At 36.8% G+C, this 21,892-nt stretch overlaps 1 protein-coding gene across 1 annotated transcript; it reads left to right on the forward strand.

Moving 5' to 3' along the window:
- Positions 1-2,439: 2,439 nt before the first annotated feature.
- flw (protein phosphatase 1 catalytic subunit flapwing) lies at positions 2,440-21,224 on the forward strand. The gene is made up of 8 exons (XM_019054311.2): positions 2,440-2,595; positions 3,493-3,624; positions 4,974-5,204; positions 11,436-11,612; positions 12,886-13,037; positions 14,031-14,165; positions 14,563-14,669; positions 16,223-21,224. Exons 1-7 carry the CDS (start codon positions 2,544-2,546, stop codon positions 14,659-14,661), a joined length of 978 nt encoding a protein of 325 aa, XP_018909856.1. The 5' UTR covers positions 2,440-2,543; the 3' UTR covers positions 14,662-14,669; positions 16,223-21,224.
- The last annotated feature ends 668 nt before the right edge of the window (positions 21,225-21,892 follow it).

A 21,892-nucleotide genomic window follows, 5' to 3' on the forward strand; every position in this document is an offset into this window, starting at 1 on the left:
CACAGTGCGATCAGCGCGGCGCAGCGGCGGAAGTTAAAATTATTAAACCACATTTATGTTTGTTCTTTCATAATTTTTTGGTTCATTTCTTATAAATGGAGGACCTTGTCCACACCTCTAGGTTTATGGAACTTAACTTTCGCGCAAAGTTCCGTGAAATTTTGCAGTAGTGTTGACAGAGCTTTCGCAAAAAACGTATCCAACACGAGTAGGTAAACGCTTCTTATGCACCCCTCCGCCTCCGGCACGTTCACTTGATTGTTTTTATTGATGTTTCAAAACGGATAAGAAGGGGGCGGCAAAATACAGGCGGCCCATGGGCAGCAAATCGGTAAATCCGGCCCTGCAGCCGTACTTAAGTTACTCCTACCGAAGAGACAGTCGGGTCAGTTTGACCTAGCTCGGGATTTCTAGGAGATTGTCAAAAAAATTTGCTGACACGACCCTACTCTCGCCAAAGTACCTATTTTTTAGACAAACTCCCTTTGGGGCGCTTGAAAGACTTCATAGAGCAAACTTAAACTTTACTTTTCTCAAGTTTCATAAATATGAGGCACATCAACGCGCGTTGACGACGGCGCAGAGATACAACTATTCGAGCGTGATGAATGTCCGTGTTGCATCTGCAAACATAAAGGCGCGATGACGAGAGGTGTGAACTCGCAATGCACCGCCCTATGCTGCCAATAAGATTTCGCTCGGATTCGGAAGGAAAATTAAAACATGAAGTTCAATTACGTCTCTCCTATATCCTCGGCTCTGTTGCTCACGTAATCCTTAAATCATCGCTACAAATAAGGCAGACGGAAACAAACACAACATGGAAATAGAGCGAAGGAAAGGACGTGCGTTTATGGCGGCGCAGAGATACAACTATTCGTGCTTGATGGATGACCGTGTTGCGTCGGCAAAATTGAAGGCGCGATGACGCGAGGCGTGAACTCGCAATGCTCCGCTCTACGCTGTCAATGAGGTCCACGCGCTCAGACTCGAGAGAAAAGCCAAAAAAAAAAACGAGGCCCTTACTAAAGCAATTTCCTCCGTTGGGAGGGATCAAATACGACCAAAATTTCCGGGGAAAATCTTCCAATCTGGAACACCAGCAGACAATTCCCTACGCCCAACTATGCTGCCATGTTCAGGAAAAACGGCGTGTGAATCTTCAGTGGGGGCTGCATCTCCTTTGACAAACACACATCTTTTTTATTTGGTTCACTTCATGTAATGCGATTGGATTTGGTTCACTTTGTAAACTAAATCCAATCGCAAAAATTCGCCTAGTGATTCTGTAACCGCGCTCAATGCAGATTGGCCGTGTCATTTAACGAGCGACGCTCGGCGGGAAATCTGCACGGTAGAGAATATTAATGCAGCATTTTTCCGTAATTTAAGATGCGAGTTGTGTGACCTCTCCTGCAATGAATTTTCATAGTTTGCATCAATGCATGCAGCCTCGTATCTCGTGAGCGGCGTGAAAAGTCGGAAAGTTTTTCGCCTCCCGATGAACAAGAGCTCCATTAATCGCGTACTCTTAGTTCGTCAAACTGACCAAAAGAGGAATTTCCGCGACTGGATACAGTTCATTTTTTGGATGGCAGATTGTTGTAGGAATTCGGACCAATCGGAATCGTGCATTTAATTTTCAACCAAGGTGATTCGTCGAGCTCAAGTGACGTGGTCGAACTGGCATGCGATATATCGCATCTTTTAGGTAAAAAATCTCGGCAGATTTTGAATTTTCAGCAAAAAAAAGGACGATAGCCCCTGCGCATGAGCCTAGAGAATCATTCTAAACCAAAAAAAATCGGCAAAATTCCGAGAAATGAAAGCAGGATAGTGTTTGGAAAAGAATCCTCGCACTCGATTCAGCTATCGATTTCTGTATCGAATGCGAGGTTTTTTTCTAAACACTATCCTGCTTTCATTTCTCTGAATTTTGCCGATTTTCAGCTATCGATTTCTGTATCGAATGCGAGGTTTTTTACTAAACACTATCCTGCTTTCATTTCCCTGAATTTTGCCGATTTTTGGGTTTAGAATAATTCTTTCGGCTCATGCGCAGGGGCTATCGTCCTTTTTCTGCTGAAAATTCAAAATCTGCCCAAATTTTTGACCTGAAAGATGCGATATATCGCATGCCAGTTCGACCACTTTTTTTGAGCTTGACGAATCATCTTAAAATCCCCGATTAGGTTCAAAAAAGCGCGCCAGTCAATTATTGTGTTGCAATAGCGCAATAGCCATATTGCAACACAACTGGGCGAGCAAAAGTGTTTTGTATCATTCACTTCACAATATGCAATATTAATAGAATGTCCGCACGGGGCGCGAGATGCGTTCGGCGTTCCCCCTTAGCAAGGCCTTCTCAAATTCAAAACTCGCGCGTATTGCACTTCAGAGAATCGCAACTAGAGAGCGCAGCAAACCAATAGTTTGGTCAATTTTATTCACATTCGTTACTTTTACCGACACCTGCAGCGCTGACTGCATCCTTCCAATCTCGATTTCTTTTCGCCGATGTTTCTTTATTTACTTTCTAGGTAATGGCTGACATTGAATTAAATATTGATAATCTAATTCAGCGACTCTTAGAAGGTAATTCAACCTATTATTTATAACTTATCATCTTCATATTGTGTTCCTCCGTTGTTTTCTTTCCCTTTGCACCACTATGCTCTCCCTCCCTCACGAAATGAATTACGCACCTACGACACGGCAGGTTACTTCATTAGGCTTCACTTGTCGAATTTAGCTCATTTAATCCACTTAGCAAACAAATTTTAAGCATCCACACCCCTTTTTATGCCTCACTTCCCTCTATCGATCATTACGAATGCCCTTGTGGCACACCGAATGTGTATTACTTCCTTTTCAATGCCTTTATTTTGATGGCTGTTTTGGTTAAATCCAAGGCCACATCTACTGTAATCTCTACTGTTTTCAAGCAATCGGCGTTGCATACCAAATCACCAACAATTCATACTCATTTTCACTATACAGATCATGTTTACTTTTTTTTACATGTCTCTGGAACTCAAATTCTCTTTATTGGCCTGATACTGCTTCCATAAATGCGCTCGTTGAATGCACTTATCTTGCCTGCCTCATCGTTTGTCCATTTCCTGACAGGCAACATAGGCAATGATATATTGATGGATGGTATACATTTCCTCCTCTCTCATCCATCCACTCGTGCAGAATTGGATCATTTATTCCATTTTGTGAGGAGTATGCCATGTTTAATGGTTCTCGTAGAACCTGTGTTAGGAATGCTTGTACTCATTAATCCCATCTCCTATTGGTATGAACTGTAGGAAATCTTCTGACATTAATTTAGAATTTATTTCTTTTAATTTACAGATCAATAATTGAAATATGTATGCACCGTTGACGGTGAATAATTGGAGACTCTGAATTGTCTCAATAACCTCCTTTAGCTCCCATCTATCTTATCTTTCTGTACCTTTAAAAAGTTTTTTGTATTTGTTCCAGTCCGAGGATGTCGCCCTGGAAAATCAGTGCAGATGTCCGAAGCAGAGGTTCGAGGCCTCTGCTCAAAATCAAGAGAAATATTTCTTCAGCAGCCAATCTTGCTGGAATTAGAAGCTCCACTTAAAATCTGTGGTATGTATTTAATGGTTTGCAACATCTACTTTGCATTCCTCTCCGTTAATTTCTGTATTTTTTTAAGTACCTTGGTAGTTCATCATTTTCGAAAATTGGCGCTATGTTTAACAGCCTGGAATTATGAAAAAACTCAGTAGAAAATAGTTTTGACCACACGAAGTTCAGAATCTAGAAATTTTGTCAAACTTAGCAAGCTGCTACCTGCGTTGTCAAGATAGGCGATTAGTGTACACCAGCAGGGGGTCCCCTGAATTTCGACCAAAAGTTGCCGCTGAAATGTAGCTGGTGTATTCATTGCAAGGGATCCACAGATTGGGAAACTATCATATTTTTAGTGTGCCTGGGCTCATTGATTGTTTACATCTTGTAATCTAAATGAAATATAATACCTGATAGCCGCCTATGCAGTGTAACTGTTATCAGTACTTATGCTAGACTTTCCTCAATGACTTATCTGTAACTTAAAAATTCTATTCAGGTATTTTAAAATAAAACTGATGTGACACTCACTGAATCATTTTTATAATTCCCTTGATACATCTTGAAATTGGCATCATGGTGGTAGTATATTATCCTTTAATCCAGCTAAATTTTTAACATTTTGATTAGTTAACTCACTTTCTTACATGAAATCAAACTCAAGACTGAAATATGAAAATGGTTCTTTGGAAAGATAAACGTTTTCCTTCTAAGTAAGGATTGATCGTGAAACTATTAAAAGTTATTTCAACAACGTATGTTCAATTACCAAGTGTAACTTTTTTTATGAAAGATAACAAACTATAATTATTGTTCTTTAGAACTACTACCTGTGATGCATGTGTGAAAGAATGATTCAATGGAACATTTTTGAGCAGTTGTTAATCAACTCCCCTTGAATGTGTGAACCTAGTTTAAACTTACTAAAAATATTCTATACTAAAATTTTATAATTAGACTTTAAACTCTCAAACTTAGTAATAAATCCAGTTTAGCACCAAAACTGTGCATTAGCCTCTCCAAGGAAACTATTTCAATGTTTACCTTGCACCAGATCACCGTTTCATCAAATATAAGATTTCACCAACAGAAAGCAACGTGGACATACCTAGTTATGATTCCGCGCTACTTAATGATAGTGTTACTCAGTAACGCCCAGCCCTGTTCATTAGTTGCACCCTAGGACCTTTAACATCCAAAAAGGGAAGGCAAAGAACTCTATCAATCAGTACCTATTAGAGGAACCATTTTTTTTTTTTTATGTGTGTTTCTTTTTGCAATGTCTCTTTTGTACTTCTTTAAATGTTTATCACTCTTTTCAAGTATTATGCTGTTAAAGTAAACCCTCTGTTTTTGCATTTAACCAGGTGACATCCATGGGCAGTACACTGATTTGTTGAGATTATTCGAGTATGGTGGATTCCCTCCTGAAGCAAACTACTTGTTCCTCGGGGACTATGTTGATAGAGGAAAGCAGTCATTAGAAACAATTTGTTTACTCCTTGCATACAAGATAAAATATCCTGAGAATTTCTTCCTCCTTCGTGGAAACCATGAGTGTGCAAGTATCAATCGAATATATGGCTTCTATGATGAATGTAAGTCAATTTAACAGTGTTGCTCATACATACAAATGAGGACAGTAAATTAACAGAACCAAGTCTCATTTGCACAAAGTTAAGGAGCAAAGAGCCAATGCAACTTTTGGGAAAGAAAAAGAGTTAATAATAGTTTTTAGCTGAACTGGTGATCTTTTTTCATAGAGGTGCAAAGATTTTTGAAATCTGACCAATGATCCAATGTGTTTTCCATCCAGAAAATGTTTCAATTTATTGAGAAATGCTTCATTGTAAAGCAAAGTGCGCTAATTCTAGCATTGATTGTAAAACTAGGGCAGGATTAATAATCATCAGAAAGTCAAAACTGATGAAAATTGTCCTGAAGCCTACAATCTGCCTCTCCATAGCGCCATGTGATGGAGATCAGGCATTTTTACTTTCTCGCTCCCATAGGGTAGAGAGGAAGTATTGTCATCCTCCAAAAAAAAAAAAAAAAAAAAGTTGAAATTTCATCATTTCTAGACGTTTTAAGGTCCCAGGAGTAAAAATAACCATACTTGAAAAAATGTGTGTCCGTCCGTGTGGCGTCCCCCAAATCTGTCTACAGCGATATCTCAGAATCTATCTGTTCGATTTCATTCAAAATTGGCACAGGACACCATATCTATGGTCTCCTTATGCACGTCCAACGATTTTGAGGTACGCTAAAATTTGGGGGGGCTACGCTCAATTGTCCATTTTTAGCAAAATCACACGGAAAGCTCATTTTGAAAGACTGTAAATTTTGAAAAATGTCTTTAATTCTTTAACAATGGGCATCAAGCACATCACCTGGGTCATTAATTTAAGTTCCAAAAAGATCTTTGGACTAAACTCAAAATTCAAGAGATACGAGGCCCAAAAGTAGGGCACTTTGCTCCGCGAAACAGCTCATTTTCAAGGACTGTAAATTTGAAAAAAAAATAAAAAAAAATGCCTTCAATTCTTCGAAAGTTGGCATAAGAGCACCACCTGGTTCATTAATTTAAGTTCCTACGAGGTCTTTGGACTAAACTAAAAATTGAAGGGTTACGCGTCATTTAGTGAGGGCACTGCGAAATCACACAGAATATATGGACTAAAATTTTGAAAAATGCCGTTAATTCTGTGAAATTTGGCATCAAACGCAATTGAATCATTGATTTGAGTTCCTGAAAGATAGGACTAAACTCAAAATACGAGGAGTGCAGACCATCTCAAGGGGGTATCGAGATCACTCATCGGTGGGAAGCTCCGCAGTCTGGGCGTAACATTCTAACAAATGGATTAAATGTATTAAAATTGGAGATAAAAAAGTTAGCAACTGCTACATACCAAAAAGAATCCTTGCACAACTATCCTACTCAGCTTAAACTGTGAGCGAACGGATGAAATGATGATAACATGAGACCAGGTAAAGGGTTAAGGAACAGAAAGTAAAACACTATACCCGATTATATTCACGATATTACGATGCAAATCGTTTATTATTGTTTTAATACTACTATAATGCATTGTTACCCAGCGAATGATGAAATCAAATGTCAAAATTAAGAACTAATAACACAAAAAGTAGATAAAATAAAATAGAAACACCTTGACTAAGATGTAAACAAAGATCCACGTTATCACAGACAGGAATCATGGAATGGAGAAGGAGATTGAGAGTCGGAATGCGGGAGAGTAATGCCATGCCCATACCGCTCTTTGATTGGTTCAAACCCGATTCAACCAACAAGATGAAGATTCATTCCAAAGCGGATAAAGAATGGTAGTCGCATTTCGTACCTTCTTGACGTCACACGGCATCGTGTACGTTTTGGGTTCATCCTGATTGCATGGCACACCATGTACCCTCTGCGCGTCACAGCCTTTAAAATGGCGGCTCAACTCCAGTTGCGACTACCTTTCTTCCTTCACCTGTCTCTACCTCGCTCTCGCCATAGAATAAATAATAAGGCTGGAATTTGTTCTATGCTCTCGCTCATGCTCACTTTCTCATCCCGTCATGATGACGATAATGATGATGATGATTATCATGAATGTCGAGTCAATCGAATTCTTCTTCGACCTATTCTCTACACCAAAACCTAGAATAATAAAGCTCCAAGAGGAGTGCCTTCTTCATTTGAAATGCATGTGCTGTAATGTTGGGTGTCAGCGCTGACGATACCTACTGATCTATCCTGCGTAACCACTTAGATCTCCTATTTATTCCCCCGATACTTTTTGAACATGAAGAGAAGAACATTGCTTTCTGTCTTCTACTTTCTGACATTGCGGTGAAGTTCAAAGCCGAGCCCAGGTAACGATGCAAACTATTCAACCTCTGCCCGTTACAGTTTTCTTGGACACAAAGTATGTAGAAATAGTTGTTGACTGTAATTAATGGCCAACTCAATATCTGCTTGTGTCTGAGGAATGGTATTGGCAGAATGGATTAAATCTTCCTCAGCGACACCATTGGTTGACCTAGGAGAAATGATGAGGTATGAAATCAGGAATGTTTGTCACCTTTGCGCTTCCAAGCAATTTTTACTTAGAATTGTTGACGCAGGGTCTATATGTGTACCAAATGCCATACTTTACAGTTGTTGATATAAATTATTAACTCAATCACAACAACCTTGCAATTTCCTTCCTCCGAGTTCACAGAGTACCTCTCCTCGAACGCAGCATAAATGACCTGAAAAAGTTCAGAGTATTGGACACAAAATGTGTAGAAATAGTGTTTGACTGTACTTAATAGCCAAATTAATATCTGCTTGTGTCTGAGGAATGGTATTGGCAGAATGGATTTAAACTTCCTTTGCGACATAATCGGCTGACCATGGAGAAATGATAGGGTATGAAATCAGAAACTTTTGCAAGCTCTGCGCTCCCAAGCAATTCTTACTTAGCGTTGTTGATGCAGGGTCCTCTGAGATAAATAGGTATAAAATCCTGTTTTGGGAATCCTTAAGCTCATTTGAACAGTGATGTTTAGAAATGAATCAAGTTCCATTGCTGTTTTGCAGGCTCTGCGCTCCCAAGAAAATCTTACTTGGCATTGTTAATGCAGGGTCCTCTTAAGTAAATAGATACCTATAAAATCCTGTTTTGGAAATCCTAAAGCTCATTTGAACAGTGATATTTAGAAATGAATCAAGTTCCATTGCCATTAAAATGATGCAACCTGACCTTAAGGGAAACTGAATGCATGCATTCCCGTTCATTTCATTTAAAACCAGAATGTTTGGGTGGAAAAACAAAAATTATTCAAATTCTGGGGCATTTTTCACAAAAAGGAAAAGTTGCATCTTTTTGAAAGCAATTCAATAGACTTGATTCTTTACTGCTATACGCAGTCCATATTTACACAGTTATTCCATCATCCAAATTATGTTTGCTGCTGGGATAGGTTATTTCAGTGCTAAAAATGAGGCCACCAGCTGCGGCCCAATTATTGAAGCTAAGTGATGCTGCAATCACACGCTGAATTTAGCAGCTGTGATGTGGCACGCTGTCGCCTCAGCACGCTGAATGTGGAAGTCAACAGTAATCGTCCAACGGCTGAAATTTAGCAGATTCGAGTTATTTTCATCCAGATGTGTATCAAATCTGCTCGAATAGTTTAAACGAATAGTTTAACTCGAATAGTTGAATAGTTGCGCGTGACGCGCAAAATTCAGGCATCCGGCCGATGACTTCCACATTCAAGCCACATTCAGCATGTGATTGCGGCATGAACCTGAAACTATAAGACATAGCCCTTGCTCTAAGCCTTCAATAATCGGCCTGCTGATGAGTTGCAACATATTTCCACTTCCAGACGAATGATCATGTCTTGGTTGATGCTCTCGATAGGTTCAGCCGCAGCACACACCAGAAAATTCCTTCTTCGATCGGACCTTTGATGATTCATTGTCGAAATAGCTTTGAACTGATTAAAGATAAATGACACTGCACGAGTGACATTTAGTGATGAATCAGAGATCAAAGTATAAATTTGAAGCTGCTAGAGCAGTAATTTTATCAAACAAGAGTGACCGTCTAAATGCAAAACCCACTTTCGACAGATCTCAGAAACTTTGCATCACCGCAAGGAGATATTAACAGAATATCTATACACCAAATTATTTACGCAACTAGGTGAATTTCTTTGGTAAATTATTGCGCTTAAGAGAAAGTCCTGACTGTAGAAAACAAGAAATAATACCTGTACCGATAGCATAACTGTGTGTATGCACTACAGTGGTCACTTACAAAGAACAGACACGAACAAACACTTATGACAAACATTGAACAAGAGAGCAGAACTGGATTAAGTAACTGTAGTCTCTGATTTAGTTCTAAACTGCGAATTTGAAGAGCCATAAGACACAAATCCGATGTGTAATCACTTGGTTTGGGCCAAAGAAACCTTGAACTACATGAGATCATATCGGTAAAGCTTGAGAGGTCAAAAGACTATAATACTAAATAAATGGTGAACTTCTAACTCTTGAATGAATTCAGGACCACATACTTAAGACAAAGAAACTGCAAAACATTTGATTTGAGGCGGAAATGAAAAGAGAATGGTCAGAAAAAAAGAATGTCTGGGTTTAGACATTAGACTTGTAAAACTGATTAATCTGCATAATAACCCTGATGAGGTACCAGAATGCCCTTTAAAATGAGCCGATAGGCCGTGGCTTCAGGTTGTAAAACACGATGAATATTATTGTTAAATGCTTGGTTGTAGTCGAAAATGGATTTAAATTAATTAAAATTAAGAGATTTCGAGTTGTTTGGATCATTTGTGTTATCAATCTTCGTTTGTTTATACGACACGTCAGAGGCATGCAGAGGTACCTCGCCGGCACGCCGGGTCAAAAGTGTGGCCACCGCCGGACGAAGAAAATGGGCGCCATTTTGAGATGGGCCAAGCGGCGCGCGTTTAAATGGGAGCCCAAAATACGGACTTTTGGACTCGTATTTGGTGGGTTAATATTGCTCAAAAAAATCGGGGAAAATTCCTGTGAACTATGTGCACTCTCTAGTTTCCAAAAATGCAAGAATTACGAATTACTGAACAAGCTCATTCTTCATTATGAAAAACACAAATGAAGCACTCATTTGCTACATCTTGAACGGGTTGGCTGGTATTGGCTGCACTGCTGCAAGATTGCTCTCTCGTTTTGAATCTATTCTTCTGGAAACTGAATAATTTTCGGGATTAATCGTTTCTTTCCTCTTTTATATCCATAAGAACTGTGATTTAAAGAGCGAAGTCAGTGTTAATCATTTTATTTTCTTGAACAATAGTTCCACTGAACACTGAACTTTATTTTTGTGTTGTTTATGTTTCGTTGTCTCCGTTTCTCGTCAAGAATCTTAGAATTGCTAAGATTTTTAAGGATCGCAGTCTTCACTGTGTGGCATTATTCGTGTCTTATTTAATCGAAGATGCCTCTCAGTGTTGACAAGCGATTCTGAATATGTTCATCACATATCATTGAGGAGTTCCAATTAAGTTTCAACAAACACGATAAAAATGGTATTTACAGAATCAGATCGTTGAGTGACAGGTGGCGCAGCCACCAAGATGCCGGCGCGAAGCGCCGGCTCGAGCGAGAAAGTCCCGTGCGGTCCCCGCACCAATCCGCGAAGCGGATAGGGGGGCGAAGCCCCCCGAATGCCGGCGCGTAGCGCCGGTACGCGGCGCGAAGCGCCGCGCATAAATTGGCCGGAGGCCAATTTTTGTTTCTATGAACTCTTTTCCAAAATGCAAATTCTGATAAATATTCAATGTTCCACAAGAAAAAAGATTATTTAGCTAGCAAGTGTAAGGCTCTAAAATTTGTCCTTTCACTTTAATCTTCTGAAGGGAGAAAACTTCAAATATTTCTCTCAACTTTTGTTTTATTTTTTTCAATGAAAACTAGGCAACAGTTCCTATTAAAATTTTCTGTGTATTTTCTTCACTCATTCTAAATAAAAATTACACAAAATTTCCTAGTAACTTGACAATTAATTTTCCACGACAAAACTAAATCATCAACGGACATTTTTAAAAGTCGCTATTGAGGTACCTATTTTACTTATGTAGGCATCGTGAGTATGTCCAAATTTTTTCCTCGTAAAAATCTACTATTAATTTTCATTTACTCAAGCCTAATGTTTTTAAAATTTTATCCGTGAACTAAAAGTAATCATCAGATTAACAGTCTGCAAATATTGTACATCTTTGTTTGGCATGTTATTTATCCAACCATTCGCTATTTTCAGGTAAGCGGCGGTTCAATATCAAATTATGGAAAACCTTCACAGATTGCTTTAATTGTTTACCAATTGCCGCCATTATCGATGAGAAAATCTTCTGCTGTCATGGTGGTTTAAGCCCAGATCTGCAAGGAATGGAACAAATCAGACGTATAATGCGGCCTACTGATGTGCCGGATACAGGTAAGTCTTATTGATAGATATCATTAGATAAAGATAACCTCTGCCAGGATGCTGACCTTTTTTCCCATTCTACTAGCAGTCAAACTATGTCATGTGCTAGAGTTTTTTTTTTGTTTTTTTGTTTTTTTTTTTTTACACAAAATAAAATTTGTACACTAAATGTTTTTGGATACATGTAATATCCTTAAAAGCTAGATTTTAACTTAACTAATTATGTACATACACATTTTAAAATTACGCAACATACTGCCTGAAAGTATCGAGGAGGAAAATAAGTACATAAATATGACATGGTAATTAAAAATGTCTTTTTGTTTTATCTTCAAAAGTCTTTTGTTTTATCTTCATTGCGGTCGACCATCATCGGTCAAAAACCAAGGAACCCCCTAATGCTTCCAAAAATGCGGGAAGAGGCACATTTGTTTTTAATTTCAAGCTAATGGGGTATATGTCCCTTTAGCCTGCGCTTCCTTAGGTCCTATTCCAGAAGCGCAATTGCTTTCAGGCTGGGGTGGCGATGCAATCGCGACTCATTTGCAGTATACATCTTGGTGATGTAATCCTCCACAAAGTCAATGTTGAGGTCAGCGTGCGCATCTATCTCATACCATTTTGCTTTAACTCGAGTGCATAGAAATTTAATATGAATTACTTTGATTTTATTCAGATTTAATTTGGCTGGGCAACCCCACAATTGGCAACCATAACTCCAAACCGGCCTCAACATTAACTTGTAGAGAAGCAACTTTAGTTGTAGGGATAGTTCAGATTTGCGACTCAAGAGCCACTGCATATTTGAGAATTTTAGTCACAGTTAAGCGATTTTTTTTTTTTAATGTAAGTCTCTATCTGAGCATGGATGCATCAGGGGTGCAAAAATTTCATGATCACGCAACTGAAGCATCGTAATTGGTGACAGGAAAAATTGAGGCCGGCTTATAATCTGGTTTTAACACACTAACATTAAAATTTTCCCATGTTCTGCGTGCTTTTCTGCAAAATGGTAATTAAATTTGCATATTTTTTGCTGAAGTCTGGGGAAAATTGTATATGTTTTGCAAAATTGCAGTAATTGATGTAAATAGAGCCATAACCCTCTTCTCAACCCCCCTTAGGAGCATTACATTATTTTTTAACGGCCCCCTAGTAACCTCTCTAAACTCTTAACCTCAAGAATATGCTTTCAGATATGCTTTTGGAAGAAAATTCGTACCTTAAGTGGGTACATTGCAGCAGAATATTTGTTGACATTAAGTTGTTTGATTCTTTTTAGGGTTGCTTTGCGATTTGCTGTGGTCGGATCCAGACAAAGATGTTCAAGGTTGGGGTGAGAATGATCGTGGTGTTTCTTTCACATTTGGTATCGATGTTGTGGCTAAATTCCTAAATAGGCATGATCTGGATCTAATTTGCAGAGCACATCAGGTAATATTATTTTTTTGTGAAAAAATCCCAATAGTCCTCGACCATGACTTTTGCAGATTGTCAGTAGAGCTCAATGTTCCATCAATTGAATCACAGCACCTCCTCTATGATTTAATTTTTGTGTTTAAAATTTTAAATGATTATGTTAAGTCCCCCGTTTTGTTAAGTTTTTTCAGTTCGAGAGAGTTAGAATATTCTTTAAGAGTTTCCAGGCCTTTGTATGATGATCCTTCCAGGACATCATATTGCTTCAATTCTGTAGTGGTCAGAATTAAAGGGTCCTGGAACAAGTTACCATCGCATCTCGCTAACTCCTCTCTTGTCATTACTCAGTCTAAAAATGTCATAAAAGGAGAAGTGCTGAAATACTATGAGAATGTATTATAGGGTACTTTGTTTTCTATTTTATCTTTACCTCTTACTTATTGTTATCTCGCTTATCTTCATTTAAGCTTTGTTTTTTTGCTATCTTATGTATTGTTCTATTTTGTTTGGGCTTTAGCCCATTATGTGATTAAATAAATAAATTAGCAAACAGTAGAAATACAAATTTTCATCTACATAATTCATGCATCCTGTAGAAAAGCTTGTTTTAATAAAAGCGTTTTCACATGGTTTTTTTTTTTTTTTTTTTTTTTTTTTTTTTTTTTTTTTTTTTTTTCCCTGTTAAAAAGTCCTGGCTGAACTCAAGTACCTATGTAGGCTTGTGATCAGGCAAGCATTGAGTATGCCAAATATTGAAGTTGTGAAATATGGGACTGGACAAGACATGATCAAATGCACAGTTCTTTAAGAGTCCTACTTAATGCAGGGTTACATGTTTTTTTCTTTTTTCCTTTGTCTTTAGCAGCCTATTTCTTTGCTCAGGGAGTAAATTGAATAAGCTCTGATAGTAGGGTTGATTTCTTATGTGTTTCTATTTCCAAGTCAATTTTGGTTTTTCTTTTGCTCTCTTGCTCAGTTATCCATCATATATTTGTGGTAATTTTCCAGGTGGTTGAAGATGGATATGAATTCTTTGCAAAAAGGCAGTTAGTGACCTTGTTTTCTGCCCCTAATTACTGTGGAGAATTTGATAATGCTGGTGGAATGATGTCTGTAGACGAGACTTTAATGTGCTCTTTCCAGGTAATAAGGAAGTAATTGTTCAACTATTCTCATCAGTCGCTAATCTCTTATTTGAGTAAATGAAAATCAGTTATTGAATCCAACAAATGCTCTGGAAGTTCCATTTCAGCTTTAATTTTCAGTTTCGCATTACTAATATGTATTATGCTAGCACTATTACCAGTGATCGGGTGACCAGGAAAGGTAATCAGAACCATGGTCAGGACGAATGCAATAAAGTTTGGCACTCCAGGTGGCATTTCATTGGTTGGATTGGTCTCTTTTTAAGAAATGAAAAAGGAGCTGAGATTTTGAAACACAGCAACTGTAATACACACATTTTTGCAGTTTCCTTGTCATAATGCACCATTACCGCAACACCAATACTACATGTTTCTTCTTTTATTTTTTGCCGCAGATCTTGAAACCCTCTGAAAAGAAAGCAAAATATCAATATGCTGGTATGAATTCAGGCCGTCCTTCAACACCTCAAAGGAATCCGATAAAAAAGAAATAGACAAGCAGGTAATTCTTAATGCTGCCTAATTTCCAGCTTGATTCAGCAGTTTATTTCAACCAGTTGTCTCGCTACTCACCGAGACAAAAATCAACCAAAATTTACTATACTCTGTCCAGCGAGTTATGGCACTTGGTATATCAGAATAATAGGCAGGATGTGGTAGCGGCAGAGCTGCTCTCACCCTCATCACCTGTCAATGTGGCCAATTTTTTCCCTTTTCACAGTGAAAAGTATTGATCACTGATCAAAAATCTCTATCTAAAGATTATTTGATCACTGCCAGTACAAGTACTCATTTTAAGATTAATAGCCCCTGATGGAATCTCAATAAAGCACCTGAAAGAGATTAAGTCAACCTTCAACTCATTTGTTCCCAAAATATAGTATTTAGCACATCACTGCGGCACTGCAGTCCATTGTGCGACAAGAGATTGATTCGGCGCATTGACAGATGGCGAAGGTGGTTGTAGCTGGCCACCACTACATTGTGCTTTTTATTCCAATTAACCAAGTGCCATAAATCACTGGACAGGGTATAACTATTTCTTTTATGCTGCCGTGCTAAGAGAAAATGCAGTACGAGCCCAATTAATTTTTTTGGAGTTAATCATGTCTCTTGGTGAAGTCAAAAAAAGCCGTATCTCTGTTGGTTTTAGGGATATGAAGAAGGGTACTTGCTGGGGTTGCTACAATCGACTGCTGCATGTCCATAAAATCGTAGAAGCTGGTGACACTCATAGTGTTTTACCTTATGCGCTTTGGATACCCAGCATTTGACCTGTGAAGATATATGTGGTTGGCATGAATCGGCATCTTTTTCCAACGCCCTTACAGTCACGAAACTTTATTGTCGCTGAAAAACTTTTTTAAATGATAAGTTTTGCCATTAAAGACCATTGGAATAATTCAAGACCTAATGGTAATATTTTTACTTTCTATAGGACTCCATGCAAACGACTGCACATGGTGACTGGAAGGGTTAATTAGGTTGGGGCATGAAATTTAAGTACCCCAGAACACTTGTTATCAGGCTTTTTACCAAGGCTTTGAATGAAATAACGCAGAGGCGTCCACACCCCGGCTTGATGCTTATTGGTTTACAAGGCCTCTCAATTGACAGTGCCTGTGGTTTAGGCTCAGTTTTTTGGGCATGTAGGCTGCTTTTGACCCAAAAATGCCCGATTTATCTGATCTTTTGAAATCAAGTTTACCCATGACTGAATTGGCAACAGCAGACTCATGAGAATAATGATAGAGTCTGAGTTTGTGACAACTCGATTTTGCTAAGACATCTGCTTATTTCAAAATTTTGTGAAGCTATCACCGTGCTCTTTACGTCTCTAAAATCATAAAGTTTTTCAAAGTGAAAGTTACTCCATTTGTTCGTCTGCTCATAAGGCACACTATGTCATAATTCACTTTCAATTATAATCATTTTTGAAAGGGTGAAATATGGTTTGTAACGAAAAAAGCATACTTCATCACATACATTTTTATCCAAGACATGTCCTTGTCAATCTTCAAAGAAGAATGTTTACATATGAACTCTTTGTTTTAGATGCCTCTGCCAGTGACTGGATTTGACCAAAAGAAGAGATTATTTATTCGTGAAACAATGCTGATTTACAGCTAAAGAAGAGAAAAATTGTATAAATCTGTTACTTCCTCCTCTTCGCAGAAGTGTTTAGTTCATTATTATTTATTTATCTAGTTTTACTTTCTTGTTCAAAAATTGTATATAATCCATCACCTGTTCCATTCTTGTCCAAGGGGATGGCACTCTAAAAATAATTTAGTTCTCCATGCCTTTCAACGTTTACATCTTGATGTATTCTGTTTCTCAATTAGGCACTCTTGACGCGTGAAAACCTCTTCCTAGAGTTTTAAGAGACAGTCATACTCAAAGAGCCTAGCTCTAATTAATCCTCGAGGACACCAGCAGCGTGCAGCCATCCTTCTTAATCTTTCTAAACAGCTTTTCTCCTCTTTTTACATATTGTTTCTGAAATCAAGAGGCATTTTTTAATAGTTAAATTTACTTCCTCGCTTCACACTGAAGCAGAGTGGTTATCCTAAAAATTAGAATTTTCTTTAAGTTTTCTAGCATGAATGAAAGAATAAGGGACCTATTGAATCTTTTTTTTCTACTACATTTTTAGGCAGAAAATAAAAACTAGGTAGTTTTTTTTTTTTTTATTAATCTTTCTTTTTTTCAATTCCATAAATTTTTGGAGAATGCCCCAGTAGTGTTTCTGTTTTCAGAAGACAGAAATACACCATTGGGGTGAACCTCCTCGTATCTCTTCATGTTCCTTTTTTTTAACCTCACATGCACCCCCAAAAAAAAAAAAAGTGGTAGAAGTTAAACAAGTAAATTAGTTTATATCTGTTTTTGTAGGTATTATTTTTGTTGAACTATAATAAAGAAATGGAGAAAATTTTAACTTTTCTTACGATCAAGAAAATTTATTCGCCACGTGCCATCTGACATCCCTAAAGCAAAAGAAGTCTGAATTAGATGGTCACCTTTAAAAGGAGAGCTTACTCAAAAACTGAAGAGCGTGACTAATGAAGACATATCGTCACCACATGCTTCATTCTTATTTTCCTTTAGTTTAACTTTTTGATTATCACTTTGAGCTTTTTATATTTGTATGCATCATTAATTTTTTCTTTCCGTTTTTTCAGACCCTTTCCTTTCTCTTTAATTATCAGTTGGGTTTTTTTTTTTTTTGTTTTTATTATATTTACTCATCAAATTTTTCTAACTATATAGGCAACTATTTATAGCTGTATTTTTTATCACTGTTAGATTGACGCTTTTGAACTTGTTTTTAAAGTAAAGATGGTAAAAAGTGTTTGAAGAAGCACAAGCATTCAGGTGAAGTAAAATGCCCTCTAAACCATGTAATTAATTCAATAATTATTTTTAAAATTTGATAAAACAGAGTTTTCTGCATGGTCCAATATTTTCATTTGAATGTTAAGAGGGGGTGTGAAAAGAGACAGTCATTTTTTTTAGTATGCAGCTGCTTTTCCACTTTTTTTTGGATGTTCTTTCTATTAACTGTACTGGAAATTCAGAACCAAACACCAAACATAACCTATACTAGAGATATTTGTCCATTGTCTGAACAATTATCATCATCTTTTATCTTTTAGAATCAAAAATACCATCAGTTCTTTGCATCATTGATAGATTCAAGTAGAATTAGAGGCTTGATAATTGCAAAGTAAATTTCTTGTATAATTTTTTGCGTAATCCTGTTATGTGTCATAAGAAAAGAACAGCTTTCAGCCATACTTTACTTTTAATGAGATACTTCCTTGAAGATCAAAGCAATTCATGTTTTTATTTTATTTGACTCCTCAAGATCACTTTTTAGCCATGAAACAAGTTTTCAGAGAGCATTGTCTCAATTCAATGAATTTTAAAATGCCGGGCATTTTTAGTTCAAAACCGCCCAATCTAGCAGCCTTCTCTGCTTTCTTTTTTTTACCATGTAGACTCTCAATTTTTACTCGATAACAGCTATCAAACAATTCCCAAGACTTTGGCATCCTATTGTGACCACTATCTAGATTTAGAATGCTTGTTAGTTGTTTGTCAGGGTATCAAATTTTAAAGAATTGGAAGCATGTTGATCTTATTAAATGTTCTTTTTTTTTGCAATTACAAGCTAAATAATTTATTTGATAATTTGTTTTCTTTATTTGCTTACATTGTTTCAACCTGTAATCTTTGTTTATTTTAAACTTAATTTGCTACTGTAATCTTTGTTTTTGTAGCCTCTCTGCTGTATTCAACTCGCAAGATGAGGTTACCGCTTCTCGAATGAATCAATTTTTAAGTTTATGATCACGCAAAACTTATCATTAGAACATTAATTCCACCAAAATAGATTTGTGTATTGTCTTCGTGTAGAGGGCATATGGCAGACACGATAAGAAGTCTCTCAGCATTTCCAAAAATTGGCCTCGAAAATTTTGACAGGAATATACTCCAAAATTTTCTTCAAAGCTCCGAGTACCAGTGCTTTTCCTCATTTTTTTTCTTTCTCCAGTCCCTTTGTTCTTTGTATGCACCAAAATCTTGATCTTGACATCAAAGAATTTGATGTCCTGAAGTTTGTGTTCCACTCAGCTTCTCTTTCCATTAAGTTTGGAAGAAAAAACTTCATGAATTGAAATCAAAGATATGCAGCTATTTATATTAGAAGTATAATAATTGTAGATTCAATTTTAACTGTGAACAAAGTTCATGAGATATCGATTTAATTTACAGTGCTTTCGAGAAAAACTCAAAACAGGAAGGAGGACTATAAATCTGAATTTCAATGAAATAGTTGGTTGTTTCCAGGGAGCAAAATCTCATTTTGTGCAAAAATATTTCTGTCAAAATTTCAGATTATCAGTCGATTTCAACAAGAACTGAATTTTAACTCGACCATAAATCTTAGACGTCAGAGGAATGTAACTCAATTATTACTTATTCTCTCCATCATAAGCTTCTCTTTTCGTTTTTTTGTTCAGAGGCATTAACCTCTAGAAGAATCTGGAAAATTTTCAAGTATTAAATTCCTACTTTAAGTAAGTAACAAGCATGCAGAAGCATTCTGTTTATCCAATTGTCCTACTCATAAAATGTTGAAGGAAAAATACATTAGATGGTGTGTATTGATGTGTAAGGTGCTGTAGCCGTTTTGCTGGTGCATAATTTGATGATGTTTCTTCGTGCAGCATGATTAAGGTTTCTTTTATTTTAATTCTAAACTGAACAGCAAGCAAGTATTTTCAGATTTTATCCGTTTTGTTAATGCATTTGCTTTACATCCTATGGGAACAGGGAATTACTAGAAACTTTCTACTAGGTGGGACAAGCTTCTCCTTTTTTAACTTCTCTTATTCTGTTCCATTTTCTATTTTTTTCTTTTTTCAATTTTAAACTTAATTTTTGCTGAAATTCTTGCATTTATAGAGTCACACAAAATGTATAGGAAACATCGTTCTATTCATCTATGAAATGTAGCAAAGATCAGAAACTGTATCATAAGTGGATCCATCTTAAACATGTCACTGAAAAACTCCTATCATTTATGCCTCTGTAACATTAAATATGAGATGAAGAATGAGCGGTTATGCATAAGAAAGCCATTCTAATTCTATCTGTTCTGTTTGGTATAGATTATGAACCAAATCGTATTATATCATAAAATCACAAGATACGCTGTTATAAAAACGAACCTATTTGTTGGAATTTTAATACAAATGGTAGTTTAATTCATTCCTAGTTAAAGTTGTATAGGATTGAAACTGATTTTGACTGATAGTGTATTTAATTTTATATGAGGAATGCTTTAGACATTGTTTTCAGCAAGTAAGAAACAACCTCAGACCAATATCCCCCTCCCTCTGCCTGTTTTATTGATTTTTTTAATTTTCATTTAGTCTGTGTTTTCTCTCTATTTTACTAAGGCATATCTTTTTTTTTTTTTCTTCTCTTCCCTGAAATAGAAAAGTTTCTTGTTTAAATTTATTTTTAAACAATTGAAGAAGTGGCAAATGAAAAATTTAGTTATTTTCTATTCCCCTAATAAAAATCTCATCATGATCAGCGAAGTATCTGAAGAGAGGTCTAATACGTTTTTACCTAGATACTATTCAAACTCTCAGTTATTTTCACACGCAAAGAATCTTTGCTTGATGGCATTTGAACACCACCCTCTGTCAGTACTTTCTAGATATTGACGGTAGAACTGCAGGAATGCGTAGGTATCTGAGTTTGCAATGCTACAAACTTCCTATCATACTTGACTTTTAAAATGGAATGAAACTCAATGTTTTTTCTTGAAAATGCCCAGAATTTTCTGTTTTGTTAGAAGAATATTGTGTGTTAATTTTGAGCAATAGTGTTTGTTAATACTCCTTTGATTAAATAAAATGGGAGAGGAGAATTTAAAACACCACCAACGAGAAATACGTTCTTGCAGTTTCACCATAGATATGCACAGGAAGCTTGAACCTTGGATAAAAAGAGAAAAAAATTTGTTTGGCATCACAGGCAATATTTGGAAGAGTGAACATACCTTGTATATTTAATTAAATCTGACATCTATAAATTTAGGTGTGAGAAAGAGGCACATCATCTTTTATCAAAATATCACTACACGTGAGAAAATTTAGTTGTGTAATGCAAGGGAAGAGCGTAAAAATACTATTCCTACTTACTGCATCAACTCTTTTTTGAGAAGTTACAGTTTCGGATGCAATTCTTTACAATTTATTGCAGAAGTCTTATTTTCAAAACTAAGGTTACTTTAAGTACATCGAAATGGTTTGACACCACAAAAGTGTATTTTTGTAGCTTATTTTTCTAATTGCATTTATCTGAGCGTGTTAGATACTTTCCCCTTACGTCCTAAAATTCTGTCCTCCTTTGTTTTCTGATCGATCTGCCGTGCTGAAGGAAGTAGCTGTTAGTCTGTCACTTTGATTTTTTAACAATTTTACTGATTTCAGATAAATTATTTTTGTGTAAATAAAAAGAATCTTTGATGTAACTCTGTAGAGTTGTTTACCTTATCTTCTCCAGGTGATACCCCTCCCCTGAGGTCAAAAACACTTACACATAGGCACGAATTTGATATAATTACTACAATGTACTGAACACGTAGTAGTGTCAGTTTTATATAATGCGGATGTATCCTGATTTAAATATTATATCAAGACATGCCGTATTTATAGTTATGCTTTGGAAGCGGTCAAATATTGTTAACAGTATTGCGAAAAGGTGATGTCATATGGGAAATCTGGGTTATGACAAGGTCATCAGAACACTGCAGGACAAACGACATATGTATGCATACTACCTTGACATGAACTCGGTCTGTACATCAGGCACTCTCGTCAAGTAGATATGAATAGTTCAGACGATGGACGATTTCATAGTATTTCACATGTATTACATTTGAAACATGAATTAACAAGATATCAAGTATTGAATATTATAAACATTACTGATGTCCTGCGAGGTTTAGTAGCGTAAAATACCGGACGCTTGGGTGGATGTTGAACCCGAAAACTCGGAATTCCTAGCCAGTAAGTACTTTGCCATTGAGCCACGGGAATGATGGTACTATTTCGGGTTAAAAATCACGCTCCTGTCAAGGCTGTTATACAGCATGCATAGCATCTGTTGCGCGGCTGACTTTCATTCATACTTTGATTA

The sequence above is a fragment of the Bemisia tabaci genome, chromosome 3, assembly GCF_918797505.1.
Source record: "Bemisia tabaci chromosome 3, PGI_BMITA_v3".
In the NCBI taxonomy this organism is placed as follows: Eukaryota; Metazoa; Arthropoda; class Insecta; order Hemiptera; family Aleyrodidae; genus Bemisia; species Bemisia tabaci.

Coding starts and splice junctions, on each gene's coding strand:
- flw (XM_019054311.2), top strand. CDS start 2,544: ATGGCTGACATTGAATTAAATATTGATAATCTAATTCAGCGACTCTTA. Junction 3,625..4,973: donor AGCTCCACTTAAAATCTGTG/GTATGTATTTAA, acceptor GCATTTAACCAG/GTGACATCCATGGGCAGTAC. Junction 13,038..14,030: donor TAATTTGCAGAGCACATCAG/GTAATATTATTT, acceptor GTAATTTTCCAG/GTGGTTGAAGATGGATATGA.